Raw genomic sequence first — 9,431 nt, 5'->3', positions numbered from 1 at the left:
AATCCTTTTCCCTGCCACCCCCACCCCCCCCCCCCCCGGTCTGTTATAAAACCAACAAAATAATCTCTTCACCACAACTAAAAAGAAAATGGAAATCAAACCAGGTTTATCAGCTATAGTCACTGGCGGTGCCTCTGGAATCGGTATTTTCTTTTTCGCGTTTGTGATTATCCAGCTTAAGATCAATCACTGAAACTGCCCTTTTTTCTTCTTAATTAATCAACTTCTGCTAGTAAAATCAGCTTCACTTTATATGAATATCCTCGATTCAGCGAAGCTCAGCTTTTCATTTTATGATGTTTAATCTGTTAGTTTTTTTATGTATTTATGATTTGTCCATATATAGGGAGAGCGCTTAGTTTAGCTCTCGGAGAGAAGGGGATATTCGTGACTGTTATTGATTTCTCTGAAGAAAAAGGAAAGGAAGTTGCGTCACTTGTCGAGAAAGAGAATGCCAAATTCCATCCCAATTTGGGATTTCCGTCTGCTCTTTTTATTAGATGCGATGTATCAAAATCAAGTAAGTTTATTCATAATTATCATTTTGGATTTAAATTTAAACTTTGATTGCATATAAGGTCGTGCCATTGTGATGGTTATGTTGATTTTTTTTTTTTTTTGGTGATGTGAATAGGAGATTTAGCTGCTGCTTTTGAGAAGCATGCGGCAACATATGGAGGGTTGGATATTTGTATTAATGGTGCTGGAATCAGTAATCCCATACCATTTTATGAAGATAAAACAGACGGTACTCATTCGTGGAAGCATACTGTTAATGTGAACTTCCTTGCAGTAATTGATTGTACTCACCTTGCGGTAATCTTACTTGAGCTTATCAATTTTCATTTGTTTGTCCATGAAAATATCTGGTTACTGAATAATTATTACCTGCAATTTCTGGACAGATAAAAGGTATGCTAGCTGCGCAGAAGCCTGGAGTTATTATAAATTTGGGATCTGCTTCTGGTCTTTATCCAATGTATAATGATCCTATATACGCTGGCTCTAAAGGTCTGGTGATTTCCTTTCCATCAACTTTGTGTTGATCACTGCGTACTTTTTTATCCTAATCAATGAATAATCCGGACAAGTGTATGAATTTCCATCTCAAATACTCCGATGCTCATAAGATTTGTTTCTCAGGTGGTGTTGTTATGTTCACTAGATCACTTGTTCTGTATAAACGCCGGGGTATACGCATCAATGTGCTTTGCCCTGAGGTGAGGCTATAACATCGAACCTTCTGTAGTTCTACTAGTTATTTACTCAATTTTTTCTTTCACTGGTTTGGTTGGAATTCTTTCTTTCTTTTTTCTAAAAGGGTATAAGGGAATAACGTTTTCCTATTTATTTCCCTTTTCCTTCAATAGGACTCATCATGATAAACAAAAAAAATCCCATAGTCTCATAAGTAAATATAGAAGTTAAATTTATCATATAATAGCTTAGGCGTCTTTGTACTATGGTCATCACTTCATGCTATCTGCAGACCTTTGAATGGAAGTTAAATTGGCAACTATAGCATCAGCTCAACTCTGTTATTCTTCGTGGAATAGTGTCACAATCAGGATTATATATTTCTGTTCCTGATTTATGTCGATAAATCTATTTCTATGAAACCAATTGTCTCCCTTGTTTTCTTCCCAATCCATTTCTAAGAACTTTTAACTAAACATCGATTCAAATTGTGGCATTTTTTTTTTTTTTTGTATGAATATTCAAGCACACAGTGGGTGCACTTCTTACCATGGATGGTTATTTTATTTGTTGGAAAATCCGATGCAGTTTGTCAAAACAGAGCTGGGAGAGAAAATCGATTCTAAATTTATTGACATGATGGGAGGCTTTGTTCCTATGAAAATGGTTATCAAAGGTATAGTATAATATTTCTTCCATATAATTAACTAGTAGTTTATTAGTTCAGAATTCTTTAATGATGCCTGTATTGGATTGCTACTCCTGTACTTGTGAAACATTTGTCCAATCTCTTGTACAAGTTCCTGAAGATTATTTAGTTGTTTTTAATTCCCCCCTGTATCACGACTTACCTATTGACTGCTTGCTATATACTACATGTCAGAAAGAATTTTTAACAATACACGATATCAGTTGTCACTGAACCTAGTTCTTTTTCCTGACACTAGCTTCTGATATCAGTTGTCACTGAAACTCTCTCTCTCTCTCTCTCTAAAGACAAATTCTGAAACTCCAATGTTTCTGCCTTTTTAAGGTGTTTTTGAGCTTATCAGTGATGAGAGTAAAGCTGGTTCTTGCCTATGGATTACAAATCGTAAAGGCATGGAGTATTGGCCCACTCCCATGGAAGAAGCAAAATACTTGGTGCGTTCTTCAAATTCCAAAAGAAGAGTGTCATACCAAGCCCCAGTGAACCTTCAACTTCCTCTGAGTTATGAGAAACTGTGAGTGAAGTTATATCAAACTTATAACTTCCACTTTTATTAATGGTTTCTGTTTATTAGACTTCAATTCAATGTTAATTCACTTTCGTTAAATACTCTGCTAGATTTATCTTCATCAAGATAGGATGCCACCCTTCCATCCAAAAATTGCCTTTTTCTTTATAATTCTTTTTTCCACATGTTTAAAGGTCCAAAATTATTGCATGGACACTCCTATACCTTTCTCAGCTCACTGATTTATTTCAACAATAGCATGCGAGTAGTAAAATAACTAACCAATGGAAACAAAGTCAAGGTGGAAGACTGCTAAAAATAGCTGTATAAATTATTGGTATGTACAATGGATAAGTAAATGACATGTAGACACTGTTTCTTTACCAATTATACATGCTTAGCCACTTGGTTCATGGAAAAGTTTGGAGTTGGTTTCATGGCAGGTTCTTAAAGATACTACCATCTCTGTAAGGTGCTTACTTTCTGAATTTGAGAAATATAAGCCTCATGCCTTTTTGGTTTTCTTTAATTACCTTGTTCCATCTCACAGAAGAGAGCATGCATGTAATTTTTTTTATCAATCTATTTGTCAATTACTTTATCATGAACATTTCACATGGCAAGTATCTGCCAATCAGTTAGTGACAGTGACCAATACATTTTTTTTTCCTGTTCAGAGTTGTTCAGACCTTGAGCCATAATTTTCGCAATGCTACCCGCATCGTGCGCGTACCATTGAGATTACCCATTGGATCACATCAAGTTCTTGTGAAAGTCATTTATGCTGGTGTAAATGCTAGTGATGTAAGTTCATGATTCCCAAAAGAATTTACTTTAAATGACATTTTCTTTTTTGGTCATTGATTGTTGTTTCCAGACTTTAACCTGTTGTTAAAAAAAGATGAACTGTTTGGTTCACTGTGTAACCAGTAACCAGCTGCAGCAACAACACTATTGTTTGACTTTTATTTAGATCTTCTAGGATGGTTATCGAATTCATGAGATGACCGATCATAAATATAACTTTTGTTGAAGAAGATTACAATTCTGCCCATACTGGTTAGGTGTGTTAAATTATTTGCTATTTTCTTCACTTCAGAGAGGATTTGATAAGAGAAAACAGCTAATTCAGAGAACAGAGACCACTTCATAAAAAAAGAATGTGAAGGCTGTGAAAAATGCTGGAGAAAGAAACACTCATGTTGTCAAGTCATTTGTTTTGCCCCCTTTTGGTACAATTGACACCAGCATTGATGATCCATCCATCTCGACATGTGATTATGCATTCTATCTGTGTGCAAAAACACTTGTGCATTGAATACCTAAACAGAGACTTGCTATGAACTTTTGAGCAGGTGAACTTCAGCTCAGGTCGTTATTTCTCTGGCAAGAACCAAGACCTTAACTCCAGTCTTCCATTTGATGTTGGTTTTGAGGTGTGTATTAAAATCCCATTAAGACAATTTGAAATCCCATTAAGACAATCTTGATCATGAGGCCACTAATTATAATATTTTTCAGACTGTTAGTATTTATGGTTTCTACCTGACTTTTAATGTCGTTTGTTTCCAGGCAGTGGGCATAATTGCAGCAGTGGGGGAATCTGTCACTGACTTGAAAGTTGGCACTCCTGCTGCACTCATGACTTTTGGGAGTTATACTGAATTCACAGTGGTATTAAGTCCCAAACAGAATTGTTTCAATGTTTGGCAATTAGCAAGACTTGCTTCATTATCTACATCATAAATGGGTTTTTAGATAAAAAAGAAAAAAGAAAAGGATTGTTAGATGTATAAATGTTGATTTTGTGAATATGCATGTGTTAAGCTTTTAACTGCTTTTGTACTCAATTTAGGTTCCAGCAAAACATATCCTTCCCGTCCCTAGACCAGATCCTGAAGTTGTTGCCTTGCTGACTTCAGGGATGACTGCATCAATTGCTCTTGAAAAGGTCGTGCTTCTTTCACATTTTAATTCTGGCCAATTACCTTGCTTCTTTTTGTATTAATTTATATTCGGTTTGGTGTTATCACTCATCGGAAATGTCTCACTATTTTCTAGAATATATATAATAATAATCTGTGCAATGATTTGGGTTGTTTCCTTTGACAATATTTTTCTCTGGTTGAACTTCTAGTGTGGACAAATGAAATCTGGAGAAACAGTTGTTGTGACTGCTGCTGCAGGAGGGACTGGTCAATTTGCTGTCCAGGTTTAATTTTTTTCATATATGAATGGTCTTCAATTCTTCATCCATAAAGTAGACAGTGCTGAATGTGATTTAGGCTGTGTCTAATGATTTCATATTTTTTATTTCAATTTATTTTATATTCCAACAGCATATCAATTACTTGGAATAGAAAAACAGATTATATGTTTGAGTTGTGAAAAATCGTATAGATTCAATCCTTGTTGGGAATAGGAAGAACAATTCTAATTCTATGATTGCAGCTAAAATACCCTTTTCTAGAATATCATTTGGAAAAATTTCCACTTGTTTTTAAAGATCATATGTTGGAGAATTAGCAGTATAGAGTATAAAAGAAAATTTGTGTTGTTCCTTTCAGAACAGAGGTGACTGAGGTTTGAACATCTTTAGGTTTTTATCACAGGAATATAATTCTTCCATCTGAAAGACCCACAACGTTCAATCACAAAAGTACCACAAATGATGTTTTATATTATCTAACATGTTGCAAAAACCAAATATACTGTTGTTGATAATCATCCAACAAAAAGGAGAAGAGTTTAGGATTGATTTGTAAAGACCACATGAAAAATGGATGTTACAACAACAAGAGAGAACTGCAATGGTATTCTCCTTATACTAAACATTTTGGAACAATACTTTTAACTTTTAGTGTGTCTCTACAAGATAGAGGTGGACAGATATGCAAACTATGATGACATTCATAAATATTGGAAAATAAGCTATATATTTTGTATGTTTTCTTTTACCCATGTATTTCTTCTTCTTGATGGGTAGTTTAACATGCAGTTCTCATTTAAGTTTTTCCATGTTCAAAGGACTTTCCTTCTTTGCCGAATCATTGATCTCCATCTTCACATGGGCAATGGTTAAATGTTGTGAATACTTGACTTGCAGCTAGCAAAATTGGCAGGAAATACAGTTGTTGCAACTTGTGGAGGTAATGAAAAGGCAATTCTTTTAAAACAACTGGGAGTTGATCGAGTCATAGATTATAAAGCTGAAGATATTAAAATGGTATGTATGTGTGATTTTATGCCATACAATGAATTACTGATTCATCAAATAGGGCTGCCTGATATCCCCGCTCCTTCCTACCTCCTCCCAACAAATACACTAGTCTTATCAAAATTGTGCAGAATTAAGCCCATGCATGTGGACTTGCTTAAGAATAAGAAAGAGTTAAATCACATGGAATAAGGTCTGATCATATTTATGGGGATTCTGTAAATATTCCATTCCAAAAAAAAGAGAGTTCCAAACAATTGGGATTTTATAGGAGATTGGATGCAGTTGCTGGCACACTGTTTAAGTCGGAAAGTTAAAACATCTCTAAGAAATATGATCCTATTTTGCATAAAAAATTTAGAGCCAATACTGAAGAATTTTTATTTAGTTGTGTTTCTCTTGCACAAATATGGAACAAAGCTGTTGTGGGCTTGTAATAAGTGAGCTGTATTATTAAATGTGCAAAAGGGCTTCACTATTGCCGAGTAAATCTCACACTTGTATAGGAGATTGTGGGATCTGAGCATAGAAATTTCATGAATCTTGCAATTAAATTCTTGTGATTGCTGTGCTTTGAGGAATTTTATGTCTCAATTCTGCCAGGTTCTAAAAAAGGAGTTTCCAAAAGGTATTGACATCATCTATGAATCTGTTGGTGGTGACATGTTTGATTTATGCTTGAATGCTCTTGCGATGCACGGACGACTCATTGTGATCGGAATGATTTCTCAGGTTGCTTTTCTTGACAAGCGTCTCAATTGATTGTATTTTAAATTTTATTTTTCCTTTTTCTCATTTTTAAAGTACAAAAAAATTACTGCATCTAGTTTTATCACAAACTTTAAAATTACTTGAATGTTGTTTGCACACCACCTTGGTGTACCTTTTGTGAAGCCAAACTACTAATTACTTTAGCCTGTGATGCTCATGTTTACAGAGCTGGGAGAAAAACTTGTGTGTGTTCTTACCTTATCAACATGAAAAATAACTTGTGTAAAATGAAATCCATCATCATCTCTATGGAAGTTGATGGACAAACTCAATGCTATTTCAAATTTATGCGGTCAACATAATCATGTCAATTCCCATTCCTCACTTCATGTTAGATTTCTTATATTCCAAATTGAATAATCATATTGATGTGCAATTGACAATTTGCAATATCTTTTGCCTTAATTGATGTTGTAAAGTATATGTTGTCCATAAGCTGATTCATTCTTTTTTTTTCCCAGTATCAAGGAGAGCATGGATGGACACCAGCTAATTATACAGGACTCTGTGAGAAGATTTTAGCAAGAAGTCAAACTGTGGTATGTAGCTGCTAGACTATGAATGTGGTGTCATCACACACTTCCATATCATTTTATGAATCTAAAGTTCATTATTTTACATTCTACCTTTCATGTTTCGTGGAATATTTTGATGTCCTTTCTCAGTTGAGTAGTGATTATTCAACATGATTTTGTTTCTTGTATGCGTTGCAAGAACATCTTGCTTTTTAAATTGTTGTAATTCCATTACTTGGCCAGTTAGAATTACCACCTGCCCATGTTCACTAACTTAATATACTTTTCAAGTGAATACTAATCTTGATGATATTGTTCAAACCTGAAAACTCTAAAAATTACCCAAGCTCAACTGCTGCAACTAAAATGTTCTGTATGTCAAGTTTAAAGGGTTAGAGTTGTTGTTTTCGAACTAATTTCACAACCCATCTTTGTGGAATATACTAGCTTGTAGTAAGCTCCTATAAGTATGCACATTGCTTGCTTCTACATATCTGAATGCACCCAATTATTTTCTTCCCTTATGATGCGTAGAGTTTTTGTGCATCTTGATTTGCCTTGGCTTTTGCCAATGGAAGCATGGATGTACCACAGCGTATTCTGCCTTCTTAGGATATGGAAAAGATATATGAACCTTGTACTTCTCGCTAGAACTGAATGATCATCAGCAATCAAGTGGAGCATTATATGAACTATCTTGGACGAGATAAAAATACTGACCGCCTTTGATTCCTTTTTGTGGATTACAGGCTGGGTTTTTCCTTCTACAACATACTCACTTGTGGGCACAACATCTAGACAGACTATATAACATGTTCGCTTCTGGAAAGCTCAAGGTAATTCTTTCTTTTGGTTCTATTATTTCAAAGACTTTTCTGTTCTTTTTTCAAACTATGATAGCTGTATGAGCCTATATTTTAAATTGCTGTGTTGGCAACTGGTCCAAAGATGATATTTTAAATTGCTTTGTTGGCAACTGGTCCTATTTCAAGCTCACCTTCTACCTTTCCTCTTTCTATCTTTGAGATGAATAAAGGTGATAATTTTGTTCCTTCGCACTCACTGGTTTTCTATTCCAAAGCACTTGCTGATTTCTTTGATTTGAACAAATTGTGTTCTTCTACTGCCTTTTATGCATGGCCAAAACTAAATAGACTTTGTGTATTGTTTTGCAAGTTCTACAAATTCATCACATCCTTTTAGTTTGGATGCAGCCTAGAAGCTTAAGTAGTGACTAATAATGGTGAGTGAAGTAGGAAGTATTAGATTAAAGCCATACAAGAGGAAGTGAAGGGAGTTCTCCTCCAATTAAAATGGAACCTGTTTAAGATGTTAATATCATTTGCAAACACCGTCTCGTACACAAACATCATTGCTCGTCAACTTGAACTCATAAGATTGAACTGATTTTATTCAATTGTAACAGGTTGTGTTAGACCAAGAAAGATTTGAAGGTGTCCATTCTGTTGCGGATGCTGTTGAGTACCTTCACTCGGGTAAAAGTGTTGGCAAGGTGTGCAGGATGCTGACTTTATTATGCTCCAGTTCATTTTATTTATGTTTTTCCTTTTAAAAGGTCATGATCACAAGATGGCTCAATGCTTTACAACATATATTTTACAGGTTGTCGTCTGCATCGATCCAAGCTTCAGTGAACAAAAGTCAAAATTATGAGCATTTGCTGTGAAATTACCTCAACGGCCACCTCTGGTTTTAATAAATTAGTTTATGGTTGGAAGAAGATTCAACCCTATCTCACTTTGGGTTTGCAGCTGGTCCAAAGATGCAAGTTAAACAATCCTACGAAAATCAATCAAAGTGGAGAGCCAACATGTTAAGTGCAAATCGAATAGAAATTAAATATGGCCGGGGGATAAGAGTGGTGATATGGATTTTCACTGAGATCGAGCACATAGACCTCTGTTTCTGAGTATAATTAGAGCATTGCTATCTGTTATGCGGATCAGCGGACACGACAAAAGAAATTGAAGGGTCAATCCAGATCATCTTATCTGTTGAGTTCTGTCAAATAAACCACAATAACGAAACCTTTTACCAAGGTTTGAGTTTCAACAGTTTCACCGTTTTGTAATGCAAATGGATTTTTTTTTTTACGTTAATTAAATGGATTTTAATTACTCACCAAGACTGTATGAAATGAAAAATTGAGCTGATTGATTCAAATGATTCTAGTTTTAGCTGGAGGCACAATATTAGTTTAGCAGCCAGTGCACTCATGGCCTCACAGCCCTTCTCGCAACATTCTTTGGGGTTTAATGCGTGCTTCTGTTTTTGACTACTGTCCGCTCTCCATTTTCTTTCATTCTTCTAAGAAAAAAATTCAAAGGAAAAACTACTTCATGCCTTCATCGTGGTAGATATTTTCAATGGTTTTGAATTCTAAGCTTAAAGAACTATCATGTTGCTTGCTTTATTTAGTTCATGCTGATCTCACAACCCACACTGATTAAAAAACTATTTGAAAACGCAGTTCTGTCTGTGTTTTTAAAACAT

General features: G+C 35.1%; 1 protein-coding gene across 3 annotated transcripts; it reads left to right on the top strand.

The window, feature by feature from the left end:
- Positions 1-21: 21 nt before the first annotated feature.
- Positions 22-9,136, top strand: NQR (ARP protein (REF)). Of its 3 annotated transcripts, none has more exons than XM_011001975.1 (19): positions 22-143; positions 347-520; positions 635-816; positions 906-1,011; positions 1,144-1,220; positions 1,786-1,873; positions 2,231-2,420; positions 3,092-3,218; positions 3,770-3,850; positions 3,987-4,088; positions 4,270-4,365; positions 4,552-4,626; positions 5,521-5,640; positions 6,235-6,363; positions 6,864-6,941; positions 7,667-7,753; positions 8,344-8,430; positions 8,541-8,596; positions 8,875-9,136. In XM_011001975.1, exons 1-18 carry the CDS (start codon positions 89-91, stop codon positions 8,589-8,591), a joined length of 1,905 nt encoding a protein of 634 aa, XP_011000277.1. In that variant the 5' UTR covers positions 22-88; the 3' UTR covers positions 8,592-8,596; positions 8,875-9,136. The 3 variants fall into 3 exon arrangements, with proteins under 3 accessions (XP_011000277.1, XP_011000285.1, XP_011000268.1); XM_011001983.1 differs by having other exon boundaries at positions 8,541-8,600; positions 8,879-9,136; XM_011001966.1 differs by having other exon boundaries at positions 8,541-9,136.
- The last annotated feature ends 295 nt before the right edge of the window (positions 9,137-9,431 follow it).

Source organism: Populus euphratica, unplaced genomic scaffold (assembly GCF_000495115.2).
Source record: "Populus euphratica unplaced genomic scaffold, PopEup_1.0 scaffold3.1, whole genome shotgun sequence".
NCBI lineage: Eukaryota > Viridiplantae > Streptophyta > Magnoliopsida > Malpighiales > Salicaceae > Populus > Populus euphratica.
The sequence above is the reverse complement of the archived record's forward strand: the minus strand, read 5'-3'. Positions and strand labels throughout refer to the sequence as shown.

Excerpts from the sequence above, each read along its gene's own strand:
- NQR (XM_011001975.1), top strand. The coding sequence starts at position 89 with ATGGAAATCAAACCAGGTTTATCAGCTATAGTCACTGGCGGTGCCTCT. Across the intron at positions 144-346 it reads TGGCGGTGCCTCTGGAATCG|GGAGAGCGCTTAGTTTAGCT; the intron begins GTATTTTCTTTT and ends GTCCATATATAG. Across the intron at positions 1,221-1,785 it reads TCAATGTGCTTTGCCCTGAG|TTTGTCAAAACAGAGCTGGG; the intron begins GTGAGGCTATAA and ends AATCCGATGCAG.